The 19,838-nt window shown below is 43.8% G+C and overlaps 1 protein-coding gene across 3 annotated transcripts in view; it reads left to right on the top strand.

The window, feature by feature from the left end:
- The window catches only part of PTDSS1 (phosphatidylserine synthase 1), a 65,631-nt gene that overhangs the window by 38,914 nt on the left and 6,879 nt on the right, over positions 1-19,838 (top strand). For all 3 annotated transcript variants that reach the window (XM_076005143.1, XM_012776790.3, XM_076005144.1), the window contains 4 exons: positions 2,664-2,805; positions 5,043-5,155; positions 8,027-8,092; positions 14,677-14,776. In XM_076005143.1, coding sequence (XP_075861258.1) covers positions 2,664-2,805; positions 5,043-5,155; positions 8,027-8,092; positions 14,677-14,776 — 421 coding nt within the window. The remainder of the gene's footprint in view (positions 1-2,663; positions 2,806-5,042; positions 5,156-8,026; positions 8,093-14,676; positions 14,777-19,838) is intronic.

Here is a 19,838-nt window from a genome sequence, read left to right as displayed (position 1 = left end):
CTTTGTAAGAATATAAGGTTCCTCGTGTCATTCCCCAGTGACAGCGTCTCATGGACTTTAGGATGAAGTGTGCATCCATGGGCTTGGCAGGGGAGGCCCCTTCTCCACACCCTCCCGGGCCTCTGAGGTTCCGTGTTCATGCACACGCTCCCCTCGCCTCACCTGGGATATGACCTGTGTGCTCACCGGCCAGGCCAATCATCCTTTTCTCTGCTGATTTGGCTACTTGTCACCTCTCCAAGACGCTGTCTGTGACTCTCTGGTTTAATTGCGTGTCCCTCCTCTGTGCTCCCATGGGGGACAGTGTACACTGCTGTCATTGCTTTATCCTGGTTAGTTATACTTGCTTTTTGGTTTGTGGCAGAACCCTGTCATTGCTAAGGAGGAAAAGCATAATGGTCGTGATAGTGAAAGTAGTAGTAATAGTTACTTTAATTGTGTTAAAAACTTAAGTTTATTTTATATAACAAAATAGCATTTTCTCACATCATTGAATATTCTTCTAAAATTTAAAGAGCTTCTTCATATCCCAACATATGCATAAATCATAAAGTATTTAACCAGTTCCTTTTTATGGTCTATTAGTGGTTTCAAAGTTCTTCATTTTTATTAAGAAGGCTAGAGTGAACATTTTTGGACATATATTTTTGTGAGCATCTCTAATTTTTTTTTGGTAACTAAATGCTTAGAAGTAGAATACACCAATTTCTAATATCACCTATAATATTTTAGTGTTTCCTTAAATTGTATTTTTAAAACTTTGTCAATTTTATTGCATAAAATTGTGTGATAATGGAGTTCTATCTATTTCTGTTGGATTTTTCCTCTTTTGTTAGTGTCTTTTATAGATGAAGGTTATTAACATGTCATAAATGTGATTTTATTTTCCATTTTGTCATCCCCTTTTAATTTAATTTGTGGTGGATTTTTCATTTAAACTTCAAAAATACTATAATCTTTTTGTTCGGGTAGATATTAACCTAAACCTATATTTTCTTCTAGTTTTTTAATGGCTTTACTTTTTTATGATAACTTATTTAGCCTATCTCAAATCTATTTTGGTATGTAAGAGGGAGATTTGAGATTTCACAATGTTTTTGCCATTGATTGACCAGTATTCCTCATCTCTTTTATTAATAATCCTGTCTTTGGCCACTGACTTGAAAAAACATTTTTTAATATATTTAAGGCAGTATATAATATAACAAAAAACAGTAGCTGTGCTCCCAGTATTGTTCCATGCAAGCTTTATAAGCAGTATCTCATTTGAGCCTTACCTGGGTCCTAGGGAGGGATAGACAGGCTTGTGTTTAATAGTTTGCCTTAGGACACGTAGCTAACAAGCAGCTAAGCCTGCATTTGCACAGATCAGATTCCTTAAGTGCTGCCACAATGTTTCCTTGTTTTCATACATTTATGCTTCAAATTCAACTTCAGAATCATTTTGTCAAGTTACTGAGACATAAGCCCAACTAATAAACAAAAAATCCCATTGGTGGTTTTTTAAGTCATATTAAATGTGTAAATAAATATAGATTAACTGAAGTTGAATTAACCTCTTCACTGTATTAAATATTTTGATCCCTAATCACGTTGTGTCTCTGTTTGTTCCCATTTTTCTTCTTGATCTTTCCATGTACTTTTGCCACTTTTTTTTTAAATGCAGGCACTTTGTAGTTCTTGTTTATTTTTGCATAGTGCCTATTTTTTGCTGCTGTTGTGCCACAGATCTTTCTGTGATATTTTCTCAGTGCAAACTTGTTGATGGATAGGTGGGTGGCTGAAGGAATAGCCCTGGGTTCTACCCATCCCCCTGCTCCCACCCCCTGGAACAAAAGGCCTAATGGTTGGCGCTTGTGCCTTCAGCATTTAGCTCAATGTCGGAGACGTGAAGTTCCATGCTATAAATATTTGTTGAATTACAGGCCCTTTACCAGTTATTAAATGGCATTTACCCTGGGTTTTGGCTTTCTTAGACTAGTGTGAGAGGCCTGAGTCTGTACCCAGCTCTGATGTTGACAGGGCGAGTCTGTGTCAGCCACTTGCTCTCTCTGAGCTTAACTGTTCTCATTTGTAAAATGTGGGACTGTGTGTTTCTACCATGGGAGTATGGAACTTTTAATTGAATGATTTCTGGGATTAAAACAAAGGAAGTTTAAATGTCACTGTTCATCAACCCAAACTGTTCACTTCTCTGGAAAAGAAATAGGGTAAAGAAACGATGTAGGTGATCTCAAGAACAAGGAGCAGGTGCTGTTTTGGGAGGCGAGCAGTGGGAAGGGATGGTCTCCCGGCTAGCATCTGCGCCCTTCCTGGGCTCATGCCAGGTGGTCTTTAAGTGCTTCACCGCTTTTGTCACAAATTCACAAATGATGACCTCTCCTGGCTCAGCCTCACCCTGATCTTGACTGCAGTGACAGTGCCGAGTGGTGCCTGTCAATGAAATTCCTCATCAAGTGTGCTTCTGCCGCCCGCTTCACCTTTGAATGGGGAGACCTTTGAGAGACCATTCAAATGAAAGGCAATGTATTTGTTCTGAACATTCGGTATAAAATCATCAATGCACAGGGGTTTTTTTTTCCTTATTTTTTATTTGTCCCTTCCCCCGCCCACCTTCCTCCTTGTCTCTTTGGGTTTTCACCGGAGCCATTCTTGTCTTGCAGGGACATTCACACAACCACTGGGAAGATCAAGAGAGCTGTGCTGCAGTTCACTCCTGCTAGCTGGACCTACGTTCGATGGTTTGACCCCAAATCTTCTTTTCAGAGAGTGGCTGGAATATACCTTTTCATGATCATCTGGCAGGTATTTTTTTAAGATGCCCAGAAGCAGGGGGTGAAACAAAAAACAAAGTAAAAACCTTTTGGGACTTTAGGGTTAATGTTAGTTTACATTGCTTACCAGCTAGATGCTTTAGAGAATATAATATTATGCAGCTGGCATGTAGAATAATTAAACAAAGTGATGTTATTATGCCTAAGGTCTTGTTTCATTGCAAAGACATTTTAAAATATGGATCTTTGAATTACAAATTAGAAAGAGATTTGATTCCCTAAAAAAAAAAGTCATGTTTGTCATCCATTACCCAATAAGTTAAGCCTTGGATTGCCTTTTAGAATGATCATTTTCAAGACCAAAGGAACAAATGAGGACAAATTCTTACGTTCCTAATTGTGTTTATTGGTTTAAATTGTACCTCAGCTATTAGTGCTTCGGGTAGTTTGTAGAGGTCTAAATAAGCTTTCTACTGCCTGTGGGGAATTGGAGACTTTCAGTGATGTGAGTCCTCCAGAGAGTTGTCCAAGTGGGCCCATACTGCCAGGGGCCTTGGCCAAGGTTATCAAACATCTCTGTTTTCTAGAGACAGTCTTTTTTATTGATCCTCCCCACCCCAGGTTGTTTCACAACTTTTGGAGACTAGCCAAGGTAAACCAGCTTTTGCCTGAAGAGTCTTTCAGAATCATCCCAGATTATATTTTGGACAATAAACAGAAAATACTCTCAACATAAGGAAGAAAAATCAGCAGATATCACTTTTAAGACAGGCAATCTTCCTTGCCCACACATGGAGAATAATACCTGTCTCAATAAAAGGAGTTTGGCTGGGTGCAGTGGCTCATGCCTGTAATCCTAGCACTTTGGGAGGATTGCTTAAGCCCAGGAGTTTGAGACCAGCCTGAGCAATTTAGCCACACCCTGTCTCTCTAAAAAATAGAAAAATTAGCCAGGCATGGTGGCCATGCTCCTGTGGTCCCAGCTACTCAGGAGGCTGAGGCAGGAGGATCGCTTGAGCCCAGGAGCTTGAGGTTTCATTGAGTTACGATGATGCCACTGTGCTGTAGCCTTGGCAACAGAGTGCAACTCTGTCTCAAAAAAATAAATACATAAAAGGAGTTTATGTATATAGAAGTGTAGGTGAAGAGCTAAATAATCATCTTGGTTTGGAGAAGTCAGTATTTATAGAAATGGAACTGTGAATGGACTGGGATTAGGCTTTGCCTTATTAGAGCCAATGTCAGAGAAAGCAAAAAGGTTTTTTTTTTTTTCTTAAAAGAAGGAATGATTGGATTTTTCAAGGAGCGATAGAATAGTGCTCCTAGACTGGAACCACCTGGAGGCATTTGATGACACCTGCTGTTTTCCTGGGTGTGAGCCTTGTGCTGGGGTCAATTCTCCATACATGGTATTAATTAGCAGACTATTTTTTATTTTATATTCTTGAAGTCAGCGCTGTAGGAAAAACGAGACACACTTTATTAGTTGAAGTGAACCTGTCCATCTGTGTGGTGTGTTCTCCAAGCACAGTGACCTTTCTGTAGTTTCTGCCCCCTGTTTTGGATCTGGAGCCAGCTCTGGGCAGAGAGCAGCCACATCCCAGCCACTGTGTCTTTTGTGCTGCCCGGGACTCCTTGTGATTAACTTCAGGAGTGTGCTAACCTCAGGGAGAAGTACCACTGCCCCTCAGTGACACGTGGGCCAACCCTTCTCACCTCCTTTTAAGAGCTAACTTGGGTTGAGGACCTGCTCCGTCCCAGTCCCAGGCATGTGCTATACCAGTACATATCATCTCTCAGGGTGCATCCCAAGCTTCTTTTGGTTGTTAAAGAGCTTTCTTATCTACAGTTGGGTTTCTTTTAGAGCTGGTCTGATTCCTGGAAGGCTGCACAGGCGTTCCGCGGCACATGTTTGTTTTCACGATTTCTGTAGGCTCTGAGCATTTCTCTCCTGATTATCCCAGAGGGTCACACATATGAGTCAAGTGACAATCATGCAAACCAGAAAACATGACAAATAGCTGATGCCCTGAGCCCCCAGGTGCCCCTCCCACCACCCCAGTACCTCCCCCTGGGCCCCCAGTTGGTCTGTGCCCATGTGATACTGGCGGTTAGTGAGTTTGAACAGCAGCCCTTGGAAGACCCCACCCGTTTTCTGAAAATGTTTTGAACATATCATTTATTTTTCACTGTAGAATGTCTGTTTAAGGAACATGTGATTATGACTTAGCATGAAGTACCAGCTTGACTAATTTCTCCCTTTTTCAGCTGACTGAGTTGAATACCTTCTTCTTGAAGCATATCTTTGTGTTCCAAGCCAGCCATCCGCTGAGCTGGTGTAGAATTCTCTTCATTGGTGTCATCACAGCCCCCACCGTGAGGTAATTCTGTACAAGCCTGGCTGCCATTTGAGGACATTAACCTGCTTTATATTGTCCTATTTATCATAAGGGAAGTCACATAAACTAGGAGATTTTCTATGAAAATACCATTCTAAAGAATTATGCATCCAGAATATGAAGAAAATGTTTTGATCTCAGACTTCAGTAACATTACTGGGGCTTTAAAAGAAGGCAGATCATCAACACCATATAAATAGTATCATCCATTATTTTCCAATCCTTTTATAATTGTTCACTGCTGGTCTTTTTTTCCCCTTCCTAAACATAATATTAGAAAAAATAAGTAGCAGTAATGCCAGGTTTTTTTATAATGAGATTATTGGAAAATGCAAAAGTTTTTATGGTAGAATGAAAGTTATAATTTTTTAGAATGAGACTTTATTAGTTTTTTTAGACCCAATTAAACTTAATTTCCTTTTAAAAACATACTTCCTGTAGTCATCCAGGATGACTGAGGTAAGCTTGGCATTTGTGCCATTATTCACCTAGATTCATGTAGGGCCCTTGTGGGGAGGCTTATTCAGAGACTGTCCCTTATGGAGATCGAGCCCAGTGAGGTTCAAAGCAAACATTTTCATTTGTTCCATTTTTTTCCATTTAGAAATAACTTTTGGGTTTTATAGCTAATATGGAGTACTGGCATTGATCGGTAGCAACAGCAAAGATTTGCCAAAGATAGAAACATAATCTAAGCAGTTAAAAGAGTTAGCTTTTCAGAAGCTATAGACTTGCTTAGTTCATCACTTTTAATGTGCTTGCAAACCACACAAATAGAGAGCCTCACTTGCCAAGGAGAGTAAATGTTCACCTTGATTCAACAGAGCCTACTCTCCTAGCCAGCACCTCTTGTTGTCACTCATTATTACAAAAAAAAAAAAAAAAAATCCCCAAATCCTGGATTGAGCAAACCAAGTAAGTCATGTCTGAGTCTTGTGGAGTGAAGGCCAAAAGTTCCATCTCCTCTTTTTATTGTGATCCCAAAAGGAAAGGAACAGTTGGTAAGCCAGCAGCCCTTTGAAACTCTGTAGACCAGTGGTCTGTTGCAGTCATTATCTTATAAATGCTGTTTCCCCTTAATGGTTTTGAGTCCTCATTTAAAGTATAATTTAATTTGAGACTTTACATTTATTTTTAGGAAAGATTAGCAGTGGCTCTTTAATGAAATTAAGAGCAATCAACATAGTCAGCAAGAGCAGGAAGAGATCTCAGAAAACAAAACAGCAAATCACATGTGATTTATCATGAAGTTTCAATATTGTTAAACATTCCAAAACAAAAACTAGAGACTAAAAATGCAGTGTTTCGAACTTTTGAGAGCTCCTCAAAATTTTGCCAAACCTAATGGATTTCTATACAATTCTTTAAACAACAAAAACAAAAAATCAGCTACTTTCCCTGCTCTTACACTGCTTGAGGCTTCCTATGTCTGGAGGTGCCTTGACAAGTTACATGAGGAGATGGGAGTGTGGTGATGGATTTTAACCCAGCCATCCCAGGTAGCAAATGCCAGGCCCTAAAAGGAGAGAGCACTTACAGGCTTCAGGATAAATCATATACACCACATCTCCATTTTCTTCCTTTTTCATTAGACTTTTTGCATGAATCTGCCTTGAGAAGATATTTGAGTGAACATTCTTTTAATCTGATAATATAAAGTGCAACATAAGGAGATAGGTACAGTTAGAAGGTAAAGTAGCTGAACTGGTAAAGGCAAATTAGATAATGACTATGTAAAGTTAGAGGAAGACCAACAGTCTTGATAACTGGAATTCTTCACTCTGGTCTTTGGGGTGAGGAGGTGATATAGTTCATGATGAGCTTTAGGTATCTGTGAATCTCCTAAAGTTTAATGTAAAAGTTTGTGCCTTTGTGGTAGCTTTCATCAAGTCCTCAAAGAAGTCTGTGACCCCAAAGAGACGATGAGCTCTGGGTTCAGATGCTACTTCTGAAGGGGTAAATTGAGTCTCGGGGGTACTTACGAGATGCTAAGCTACGCTGCTGTCCTGTATGGCAGCCTGTCCACCATGTGTGGCTGTTGAGCACTAGAAAAGTGGCCAGTCTACACTGAGATGGGCTGCACGTGTCAACCCCACACCAGATTTTGAAGAGCTGGTGCCAGAACAGAGTATAAAACACCTCCTTATAATGCTTTAATATAGTGGTTCAAATATCGGTTTAAGTAACATATATTATTAAAATAAAATTTCTCTGTTCCTTTTTACTTTCTAAACATGGCCACTACAAAATTTAAAATTGCGTTTATGGCTTGTATTATATTTCTGTCATAGGATGCTGTTCCAAGCCTTTTGACTCCATGTCATTGCCTCTTCCCATCTTGTCAGTAGTATTCAAAGTCACTGGCATTCAGTGATGGTGAAGTGCACCTGGGATCCCGTTCCAGGCTCTGAGAGCCCAAAAAATATGTATGTTTCTTGCCTGGTTACAGTCAGCAACCTTTGTCCTGGAGAGAGGCAGAGGAGACGATTGGTGGAACAGTGCAAGTGACCCTCTGGAATCATCTCCAAAGCACCAGGGGCTGAAACACCTACGTGGGGTTGCACAGGGCCATGAGAGTATTGTCACTGGATCAAGCCTGCCTTTGCCAATCATCTGGCTCTTTAAACTGTGCTCCCTGCCCTCTAACCTAATGCAAATTCTGAATCTCTGACAGGAGTGTTCCAGCAGGCACAGGCCAGCTTTCTATTCCCTTCAATAGAGCTAGTCCAGGCAGCTTGAATAATGGAACAAGGCGGGACGTTTTTTATATTCAGGCCATCAAAGTGATTTAATTATGTGTTGACTTTTTGGTCTTCCGGAAGCTCTCAGTGAATTCCAACTTTGTTCTTTCAGACAGTACTATGCTTACCTCACCGACACACAGTGCAAGCGCGTGGGAACACAGTGCTGGGTGTTTGGGTGAGTAATCTGTCATTGTGGGGGTTTAAAACACCTTGAGCCCCTCAATTTCTTTGGATATTTCTTGCCTTTCAGTGTAATTTTCCTATGAAAGCAGGTGAACAAGGTTTGCTGCTGTTTTGTTGTATTTTTTAACATGTCTTTCATCTTTGATATTCCCTTTTCTGATTTAAGAGTAGTTACTTGTCAAATTATAGAAAGAGAGTATAGAAACTGCTCTCTTTTTAAAAATGTATTAGGAAATCCGTAGATATTTCCCACATACAACTCAGAGACTTTGTTTTATGAAATAAATTAGAGAGAAAACGGGTTGGTTGAATCCCTCTCTGACTGTTCTAGAGTTTGGGACATCATGGGACGTCATGGGCTTACCCAAACCCTAAGTTACTTTCACATCCGAAGGACTTCTTGAAACAACTGCTTTCATTATGCTGAAGTATAACTTTATTGTTCCAAAGAGAAATAACACATAGCAGCATGGTCATAATTCATTGTCTTATTACAGATTTAAATACTATATCTTAATTTACTATTATTTAACTGACTGGAAAGAGGCCTTAGATTATCTGGTTCACACTCCTACTGTTAAACTTGAGACCTTCTTCAGTATTTCAGGTAAGTCCTTCTTGTGCTTAAATATCAGCAACAATTTGCCATCCTGTTTAGCAACGTAAGTTCCAGAGGCATCCAGGAAAACTATATGTGAAGTTTAGTCCCAGAAATAGAGTGGATTCAAGACCTAATCTAGACTCTAAATTGAGTATGTCAGCATAAAGAAAATTTGAGGAAAACCCATAGGAGAGAATAAATTACTTTTAATAGATTTTTAAACAATACATTTTTCCAATTAAAAAGTAATACATGCACATCGATAAAAATTCAGAGAAGTGTAATAGAGAAGAAACTAAAGATCAGCGAGAAAAGCCAACCATTCAGAGATAATTGCCGTTAATATTTCAATGCCATTCCTTTGAAACATTTTTCTCCGTGTGTGTGTGTGTGTGTGTGTGTGTGTGTGTGTGTGTGTATGCATGTGCACCCAGTTCTCATTTCAGATTCTGAGGAGGCACCTATAGTTTTAAATAAATGTTAATACTCAGGTTAGATTTAGGCAAGTTCCTCCCCACGCCCAGAAGACAAAGGGCCATTGTCATTTATTTCTCATAAATTCTGTGGCATAAGCTGATTTTCCTACCCAAAGTGATCTCAGCTTAAAGGGTGATAAGATGGATTTAGTTTCCTGTTTTGTGAAATAGCAAGAGGGAGAGTGCACACATCTCCCAGATTTCTGGTTACACAGAGTCAGGGTCCCCTGTTGTAGAGGGAGGGATGTGGGCCGCTCCTTCTTCAGGTCTTATCCACCTCTCCTGCATTTGAGCTCTTCTCCTCCACCCAGGTGCTTTCCATGCACATTTTTCTCCATATTTAAATGTACTTGGCAGGGTCTAGTTCTACTGTGGAGTGGATGTTTTCCACAGAACTGTATCGATTTACCTGTTGAGGAAAAGGAGAAGTGGATCAGAGAGAGAGGTATTGTTATGACAAAATTTCTTTCTGCAGCCAAAAATTGCAGTCCCCGTGGTGGGAGAAACAGCAAAGGCAAACGACACCAAAGAGTGGTAGAGTATGCGGCTTCAGAATGTTGTGCCTTGTTGGAAAGTGATTAAAATAAAGCTAAATGCCAAGGAGAGATCATTTGGCTTATTTTCGTATGCTTTACTGAGAATTGAGAACTCCCAGAGCAATGTGAGATCAAGATTAATGAATCTTGTGAGAACTGATGAGCCGCACTGAAAAATAACAAATCCCTCTTCATACATCGTGTGTGCGTGAGCACCAGCGAGAGCCACCCCCTGCGAAGTCCCCACTGCCAGCAGGTGGAGGTGGACGGAGTCACAGGCTCCAGCTCTCCTCTGAATGTTTGCCTGGAGGCCCCCACCCCTCTTTAGTCTTTATTTCCTCTCTTATCAAAACAGAAAACACTTAAATGTCTGGTTTCCTTTGGTGACTAGTAGCTGCTTTATAATAATAGCTTTCTTGTCACTAATTTTGGAACCATCCCAGGCTTTAGCAAGGTGTGGAGACATGAGAAGGAGCAGAGCAGCAGTGCCCTATACAGTGACATCCCCAAAGGTGCCTTGGGGGAAGGGAGGGCAAAGGTCAAATAGAACCACCCTCCTGAGATTTCTTTCCCACCACCCCACATCTCTTTCTCCTGAAGGGGGTCCCTTTCTCTTCTCTACGTAGCATACCCCGAGACGTTTACATGAGTTACTTGCAGAGTGACTTACCATGCCTTCCTCAACACTTGTCCTGTCTATCTGAGCTTTTGATCCAAGGTGTTGCGCACAGCAGAGACAGGGCTCCACCCAGCTCGGGAACGGGAACCCTGCCAGGAAGAAAGCAGCAGTGTGGAAAAGTCAGCCCCTTCTCTGTTGAGAAGTCACATTATGTTCCTCCAGCCCTGTGGGAGTTTTAGGGCCAGACTGATAGGAACAGATTCCCCAGGTGTGCAGTTTATGTCATCTTCGTCTTTTCCCCCACGCCACCCTGATTATAAATGAGCTTCTGTGCCTCAGAAAGAGAGTGTTAGTTTAAAAAGAAAAGATGTTTCATCCCTTGGTCTTTGGAGGAAGGCAGCCACACTTTGGCTGGAATAGTCACTGTCCCTTTTCCTGAGAGCTCTTGGGGTGGGTGGGGGTCCCGCCTGTGAGGGGCGCCCACCAGTGTCCCCCCTACACGTCCTCCCCTCCTGTGGATGCCTTCATTGCAGTAGCTTCCGCCTCTGCCGCTCTGCTAAACTGTTCTCTCCAAGGTCGGTGCAAGTCTTCTCCATCCTCTCCTCGCATCTTCCGCAGTGTCTGCCTTCTCCAAGTGGTCCTCTTCCTGCGGTGACATCCGTCCCGGGTTTCCTTTGCTGGCTTCCTATTCCTCCCCCGCCTCCCACTACAGCCTCTCACAACCGCGGCTGTTCTTCCAGGCCCACAGCTCGGCTGTCTGAGGTACAGACGCAGCTGTGAAGCTCGGGGACCCTTCCAGGAGAAGGGAGCAGGCTGAGGGGAGCAGCGTCAGAGGGTTCCCTTTCCAGCATGACCCGTTCACCGCCGTCCTGCTGGCAAAGCTTTGTAACCAGTTCTCCTTCACCCGCCCTCCTCCAGACTGTTCATCCCGCCCGCCCTTTATCCTGCCGACACCTCAGAGCCTCAGGCAGTAGTTACATGGCTTTTTTAGCAGCTGATTCCCTTGCCTCAAATGGCATCTTGCCTCTAACCCTATGAGCTATCCAAACCCTTGAGCAGAACTGTTCTGGGTCTGCCACCCAGGACCTTCTCACCCGCCCCTCCCTGCACCCAGGGCTCTTTGGAGCACAGCTGGGGCTTCATCCATCTGTTACGGCCCCACCCAGCTCTCACCTCCAAATAGATGCCCTTGCTCCCTCGGTCAGAACTGGACGCTCACTCCTGAACTTGGGGAGCCCTTCCTGGCCTCCCATGGGATCGTGTGATGGTTGAGTCACATGGATACGCATCTCGTTTCCACTGCTGGAGGCCGGCTCCGGGCTGGCTGGAGACACCCACACACACACGCACCAGCCCCCCCAGGAGTGCTGCTTGTGCAGCTGTGGAGTAGTTTGTGGGATTCGGGCAGCCAAGCCCTCCGGCCTCCGTGGCCGTGGCATTGCTGTGGCCTCCTCGGAATCCAAGGGCTGTCTTGTCAGCAGACTGAAAACTCTTCCTCTGTTTCTCAGGGTTGGCTTGTATACCCAGCGCACACACAGGAACCTAGAGCTTTCGTGCCCCAGATTTCTTTAGCAACTCGGCTTCCATTCTTATTCCATTCACTGAGCAACTCCTGACCCTCGCTCTACATCATTAGCATCTTTTCCCTGTGTGGTGGAGCTGGGAGCACGAGTCAGCAGACCTGCACTAGGTCAGAAGTCTGTAGTGCCTGCCCCCAGGCAGAAGCACCTCTGGCCTCCCAAATGTTTATTTGCCTCCTAACCTTACCAGTTCGAGATATGGCTGTCAGTCACAGGCATCAAAGGGAGCGAGGGCACGGACCGAATCCATCAAGCCACCATTTGGCCACCTAGCTCAGCCTGGGAAAGATCAGAGAGATTTCAGTTTGAACTGAGTAAAGGGACGAGTTGCCAAGTTGAGCAGAGGGAGTCCCCAGCGGGGAATGGAGGGGAAGGTAGGAGGAAGTAGGTGTTGTCTCAGCTTGTGGCTTGATATAGGCCCTCAACTGCACCCAAGCCTCTGGCCTCAGCCCTGAGCTACCTGCCATTTGAGTCATGGTAGAAAAGTAGTGTTCGTGTTCTAGGAGGATGCTGTTGGTTAGGACTCCTTCTAGCCGGCCAGGGATAATAAGCAGCTGGGGCAGAGGCTGGTGGTTTAAGGGTCCATGTGGCTTTTGGGTTTGATGCCTCCTGTTCCCACCACTTTTCACTAGCCTGGTGGCTGCCACCAGGTCCCCAGGCCTGGATGAGTGCAGTAGCCTCTTGCCCTGTCCCTGCAATCTGCCAGAAATGAGCATGTTAAAATACTAATCTAATCTTGTTAAACTCTCTGCTGGAGAGCCTCCAGCGCTTCCTCAGGCTAAAAGCCATGCCCAAGGGCAGCCCTCCCGACCAGTGTTTCCCAGACCTCAACCCCTTCCCCTCCTTCCTGGGCCTTCCATCTCAGCCTGGGACCCTCCACACCCAGATAGCCCCCCAGCTGCCTCTCACCTCCCCCTGGGCTTGCACAACTGTCATCTTCTCAGAGACGGATCACATCCTAAAGTTGCTAACTCAAAAGCACTGGTCTTTAGAGAAAACTCAGGTCATTATGAAGTCACCAAGTGGTTCTGTTTTCATTCTTAAAATGAAATAGAATAGAAAAATGCCAGAATAAGTTTACAGATTGTTAGTTTCAGTGGTGTGCGTGTGCGTGTGTGTGTGTGTGTGTGTGTGTCTGTGTGTACCGGGTCACAATGAAGAATGTGTTTCTTGCCATGGGTCTTAGATCACAGAAGTTTGAGAAACACAGCTTTGGTGTGCCCATCACCATGCATTAGAAAGGGGATGAAAATCTAGTTGAATGTTCAGAAAGCTTTCTTAATGAACTCAAGGTGTTCTGTCTGGCTTGTGGGTAGACAGTCACACTTAGATCCTGGGCCTAGCACTTCCTCATAGCAATTCTTCAGGCAGTCCCAGCCAAAGATGAAATCACCCTTTCTGTGTCTCCTCACAAGCACCCCCTTTCCTCACTGCACAGGCTGGAAGTAGCCAAAGTTAAATGCCATCCGGCGTTGGATCGCAGTCTGGACTCCAGGGTTGCAGTGCAGTGAGCCTCCCGTGTTCCTCAGCTAAAACGAGGCCTCCCATGTGACACACTTTGTTGGCAGAGGGAGCAGACAATGGTCTTTAAAGATTCAAGCCAGCCACTCTTAAACCTTGTTTAGTTGGAACAGTCCCCAAATCTCTAAAGATACATTAAAGAGGCTTTCTGTTGATTTTTCCGCTTTGCCAAAGTGGTTCTAACTCCAGGCATTGGGTTGTTTAGAGCCATCCGCACATTTGATGGTGGCAGTGACATTTGTATCTGCCTGTAAGCAGGGAACCAGAGGACCTTTTTGGCCGTTTCTCACCTTTTTAGAAAATATCTGCAAGTACACTAGTCCCTGGGCGTCCAGATTACATCCCAAGCAAGGAAGGCCTGAGGCGGAATTGTCTGAAATCGGTGTTTTTACACTGTCCTTGGGAATCTCGTGGCCGACTATACAGCCCTCCCCTCATCCACGCTCACCTCCAAGTTCTGAACCTTTATAAAGGCCTGATTTTTATATTCATAAATGAAGTTATCGGACATAAGATTGGCTTTTGTCTTTAATGTTAATTTTTTTAATTATTTTCTTTTTTTCCAGCATTCACCCTATGTAAAATCTTTGATGTTTTAATTAAAGGGAAAAACAAAGTATGTGTGTGTGTGTTCTAACACTTTTGTATTTAGCACAGCTGTTCACAGTTCAAAAGAGGACAAAGGGTTGATACTGTCAGCAAAAATGGGATCTTTAATCTGGAAATTCTTAGAAGGCTGGGAGGGAATGTGATCAATGCCTTTGAGTTGTTGAAAGACTCCCTTGTAAAGCTCAAACTCACTGTGTGGAGGCTAAGGGCAGTGCTAGAACCCATGGGTAGAAGACAGATATCAGCACAAGGCAGGAAAAACTTTCCAATAACTAAAGAGTTTGACCACAGGAACAAGCTGATCGAGTAGGTTCCCTGTGCTTGAGAGGATTCCAACAGAGGTGGCGTGATGGCCCACCCCCGACAGGAATAGGCCTCTATGTTAGATGATACCAGGTGCCTCCAGGTATTAACATTTGTGAGTCAAGGTTTTGGAAGGAAGAGGTAAAAAATATTTTATTATTTCTGAAGGAAGTGCAGCAGCTAAAACAGTGTCATTTTGTGGGATACCTACCAGTGTTTGGGGCAAAAATCTTGTGACCAGTTGAGGTTTTTGATTCAATCATGTATATGGCTGGTAATGTGTATGCTTTGGAAAGATGAATTAATATTTAACCTCTTGTTCCCTAATTAGGGTCATTGGTTTCCTGGAAGCTATTGTTTGCATAAAATTTGGACAAGATCTCTTCTCTAAGACCCAAATACTGTATGTTGTGCTTTGGCTTCTTTGTGTGGTAAGTCTTTACTTTTTTACCCAAAAGTGTTAGCTAAATTCCCATGATTATCTCTTAAGGAAAAAAAAAAAAAAGAAAGAAAGAAAGAAAGAAAAACTCTCTCGGGTACCACCTTAGAAATTCGTAAAAAGGTGTTCTGCTTGTAATAACCCAAGATTGGCTACCAGTGTCAAGTTCAAGAATAAAACACAGATGACCACACAGCATCTGAAATGGGTCACCTTGGCAGGTTTCAGTCAAATGTCCTCAGCAGGCATGCCACACATGCATTCATTTCACTTGTGGGAATTTGTCTCCACGTGCTGTGCATTTAAGGGCTGCCAGGAAGGGACAAGGACGATTACACTGCCCTTTGCTTCATCTCATCATCTTGCCTTATACATTTTAACTTACATGTCACTGCACGTGGGTTTGTATACAAAATGATGTATTGTAGTTTTGTAGGCAATAAAAGATGTTTTGGAAGATGATCAGATTGTGCAATTTCTGCCCTGCAACGAGCCCACTTTATAACCCAAGGCTGGGTAGGATGAGCTTCCACTCTGAAGGGAATAGCCCAGAGAGAAGTCAGCCCAGGCTTCCTGCCCTCTTCCCTGGGACTTTTCCTTCACCTTTAAAATGAAGATCTCACCCTGTTTACACATTTTGTGACTGCCAGTCTTCATTTAAATGTTTAAAGTTATTATTTCAGAGAAAAATTATTTTATATTTAAGCTTAAGATTCTTGGTCCAGAAAATTAATTTGGGCTTTTCTTAGTAATCACAGAAAATTTCAAACATATCTGCAAGGAAAGAGAATATATGACCCCCTCTTGTGGCCGTCTTCCAGTTTCAACAATTATTGACTCAGGGCCAATTTTGTTTCCTTTTGTGCTATACCCACAATCCCCACTCTGAATTATTTTGAAGCAGATCCACCTTTAATATTTCAAGATAGATCTCTAAAAGAAAATAAGAATGCTTTTTTTGTTTAATGGAACCACCATACCATTATCACATCTAAAAAAGAATTAACAATAACTCCTTAAGATTATCAAATATCTAATCAGTGTTCAAATTACTAATTTTTTTCTTAAATTTTGTAATTTTTAAACAATGTGTTAGAATCAGCATCCTCTCATTGTGATTGACTGGCATGCCTTTTAAAAAGTCTCTTCGTCTCTAGGTTTTCCCTGTAGCGCTCTCTGCCTTACAATGTATTTGTTGCAGAAATCAGCTCTTTTGTCCCAGAGACTTTCCCACCACTTGGATTTTACTGGTTTTATCCTTTCTTGTAATTTATCATATTTCTTTGTCCTCTGTATTTTCTATAAATCGGTAATTGGATCTAGAGGCTTAATCAGATTCAGGTCTAAATGTTTTTTTTTCCTTTTCCTTTTTTTTTTTTTTGGCAAGACTAAGCTTTGTATTTTTAAAGTGTCTTTTATTGCCTTTCCTGGTACCTATTTTTAGGGTTACTTGTTAGAAATCCGAAGCGGGCCAAGGTACTGTGAGCCTGCTCCGTCTCGTTTCATCTTGAACAAGAAAAGGGAATAATGCTCTCCTTTGTATTTAAGCTGCAGAATTAATGCCCAGATATATTTTTCCATCCCAGGGAGACCAGATGCAAGGAATTGGTTAGGGGAGCGTGTCACATGTGCCCAGAGGTTTTCGCCCTACTCTTCCCAGATTTCTCTCTGGCCCATGCACCTCAAGTCTGAACTGTAATGGGACCTGACTGCGTGGGCGGCTTCGGGTGCTGTCCTCACTTAGTGCCAGAGAACCACGGGGCCTTCGTGGAGACTGAGGCAGGTGGGGCTTCCAGCCACCTGCCTGCCACTGGCCCTGGGTGTCAGTCACCAGAAAGGTATCCTAAGGCCACATATTTATTCAAGAGGCCCTCTCCAGTCACTGTTTTAGGCTGCTGTTTTCTGTTGCTATAACAGGTTACCACAGGCTGGGGAATTTATGAAGAAAAGTTTATTAGGCTCAGGGTTCTGGAGGCTGGAAGTCTAAGAGCATGGCGCCGGCTCCTGGCAGAAGAGAGAAGGTAGAAGTGAATGTGAGAGACAGAGGGAAGTGGGCCAGACTCATCCTTTTTATCTGAAACTCACTCATGCGCTACCTAGCCCATTCCTGAGATTATGGCTTTGATCCACTTATTTATGTGAGGGCAGAGCCCTCACTCCCTAATCACCTCTTAAAGGCCCTTTCTCCCATGACCATTATATTGGCAATTAAGTTTTAACATGAGTTTTGGTGTGAACATTCAAACCATGACATTCCAGCCCCGGGCCCCCCAAACTCATGTTTTTCCCACATACAAAATGCATTCATTGCATCCTAGTATTCCCGAAAGTCTTAATTCAGTCCAGTGTCAACTCAAAAGTCCAAAGTCCAAAATATCATCTAAATCAGGTATGAGTGAGACTCATCGTGAGGCAAATTCTCTCCAGCTGTGAGCCTGTGAAATCAAAACAAGTTATTTACTTCCAAAATACAGTGGTGGGACAGGCATTCCTGTTCCAAAAGGGAGGTATAGCAAGAAGAACGGGATAACTGGTCCCAAGTAAGTCCCAAACCCAATAGGGGAAAACATTAAATCTTAAAGCTGGAGAATAATCTCCTTTGGTTCCATGTTCTACATCCTGGACACACTGGGGGCTTGAAAGGGTGCAATAATATAATCTTTTTCCCTCAAGGCTCAGGCAAGCCCCACCTGTGGCTTTGTTGGGCTCAGCCCACACTTCAGCTCTCCCAGGCTGCAGTTACGTGCTGGTGGCCCTACAGCTCTGTGGTCTTGGGGGTAGCCCCACTTCTACAGCTCCACTCGGCGTTGCCCTAGCAGTGGCTCTCTGTGGTGACACTGCCCCTGCGGCAGGTTTCTGCCTGGGCTCTCAGGTGGTCTGCGGCATCCTTTGACATCTAGGTGGGGGAAATTATACCTCTGCAGCTCTTGCATTCTGTGTGCCTATAGAATTAGCACCACATGGACACTGCCAAGGCTTACAGCTTACACCTTCCGAGTGGCAGCATGAGTCACACCTGGGCCCACTTGAGCCACAGCTGGGGCAGCTAAGGAGTGCTGAGTCCCTGGGCATTGGGCCTGTGGAGGGCGCCCCAGGCCTGTGCTCGAAACCATTCTATCCTCCTAGAGCTCCGGGCCTGTGAAGGGAGGGCAGTCTGCAAGATCTCTGCAGTGCGGGTCTTTTTCCTGCTGTCTAGATGACTAGCACCTGGCTTCTTTCTATCCATGGCAATCTCTTTAACAAACTCTCACTTGGCCACACCTTTAAAATTCTCTTGTGAACATGCTTTTTCACTCTTCATGGGACCAGGCTGAATTTTCCAAATCTTTCTGCTCAGCAGAGAAATTCCATCTTTAAGCCATTTTATTTTTACTCTAACTTCTCATTGTATACTGTCAAAAGTAGCCACACAGCAGCTGAATGCTTTGCTGTTTGGATATTTCTTCTGCCAGATATCCCAGTTCATTGCTCTTAAGTTCCGCCTTCCATACCCTTCCATACCCTTGGGCATGGACACAATTCATCCAAGGTCTTTGCTACTTTATAACAACGATGGTCTTTACTCCAGTTTCCAATACCTCACTCCTCGTTTCCATCTGAGACTACATCAGAATGGCCTTTACTGTCCATATTTCTGCCAGCATTCTGGTCACGCCCCCTTAAGTCATCTCTTAAGAAGTTCCAGACTTTCCCTACAGCCCCTCTCTCCCTCTGAGCCCTCCCCAGAGTTGCCCTTAATGCTCTATTCATGGTAATCCGGGCTTTCCCTAGGCTGCTCCTCCAGATTCTTCTAGCCTTACCCATTACCCACTTCCAAATCTACTTCCATATTTGCAGACATTTGTTACATCAGCAGCCCCACTTCTTGGTACCAACTTTCTGTCTGAGTGTATTCCTATTGCTGTAACAGTATACCACAGACTGGGTAACTTATAAAGAACAAAAGTTTATCCAGCTCATGGCTTTGGCGCTTGGGAAGTCCAAAAGCATGGCGCCAGCGGGGCATCTCATGGTAGGAAGGCAGAAGGCAGACGTGAGCACATGAGACAGAGGGGGAAGACCGGGCATTAATGCACGTGTGAGGACTCATGACTCAATCACCTCTTAAAGGCTCCACTTCCCGATGCCGTTAAGTTATCAGCGTGTGTTTCACTGGAGACATTGAAACCATAGCAGTCACCCAGCCTGCAGGAACCCCTTCAGTCTCTAAGTTTTAGAGAATTTTTTCTCTCCATTACTTATTTGAACTCAGCATATGCCTCCTTAGGTGGATGAGTTTTAATTTGCCTTTGTGTCCGTGTGATTGTAACTTGCTGAGGACACAAACCATTCTTACGCTGCCATCAATCTCGGCTTCCCTTGGCATGTCACCTTTTCTTCGGTCATTCATTCACAAACACTTGCCAAGTGCTCCGTGCTGCGGTCGCCCAGATGGATGCTGGGTGATAAGATTTATTGATGCTTACTCTGTGCCAGACACCATCCTAAGCACTTTTGATGGATTACACATTTGAGCTTCGAACTTTGAGGGGAGGTACTTATTTATTATCCCTCTTTTACAGATGGGGAAAGGAAGGCACAGAGAGGTTCAGTAACTTGCCCAAGCTCACACAGATAGTGAGTGGCAGAGCCAGGGCTCCCACATAGTCTGGCTGGAGAGCTCCTGCTCTTCATCCCTGCCCTGCAAGGATCTCCAGTTAGACATGCAGAGTAATTATGTTCGTGTGTGATAAATACTGTAAAAGATGTGCGTGCATGAGGCCATAGGGCACGAGAGAACACACCACACAGGCTGGGGTTGGGAAGGCTCCCAGGAGGTATATGAGAGCAGGATTCTGAAGGGTCACAGAGAGCAGTCGGCCGCCCGCCCACCCAGGCCTCAACCTGGAGGCTCCTTCCTCTCCCCATCACTTCAAATCCGCAGGGCGCCAGGTTCTATTAATTCAGCAATGTAGCTCAACGCCACCCCCTCCTGTCGGTTCCCGCTGCCTCTGCAGCTGGCTGGATACCCATTTCTTTGCCTTCTGCTCTTCAAATCCATTCTCTACACTGCT

The sequence above is a fragment of the Microcebus murinus genome, chromosome 7 (genome assembly GCF_040939455.1).
Source record: "Microcebus murinus isolate Inina chromosome 7, M.murinus_Inina_mat1.0, whole genome shotgun sequence".
Lineage (NCBI taxonomy): Eukaryota > Metazoa > Chordata > Mammalia > Primates > Cheirogaleidae > Microcebus > Microcebus murinus.
This window is presented reverse-complemented; position numbering and strand designations above follow the sequence as displayed.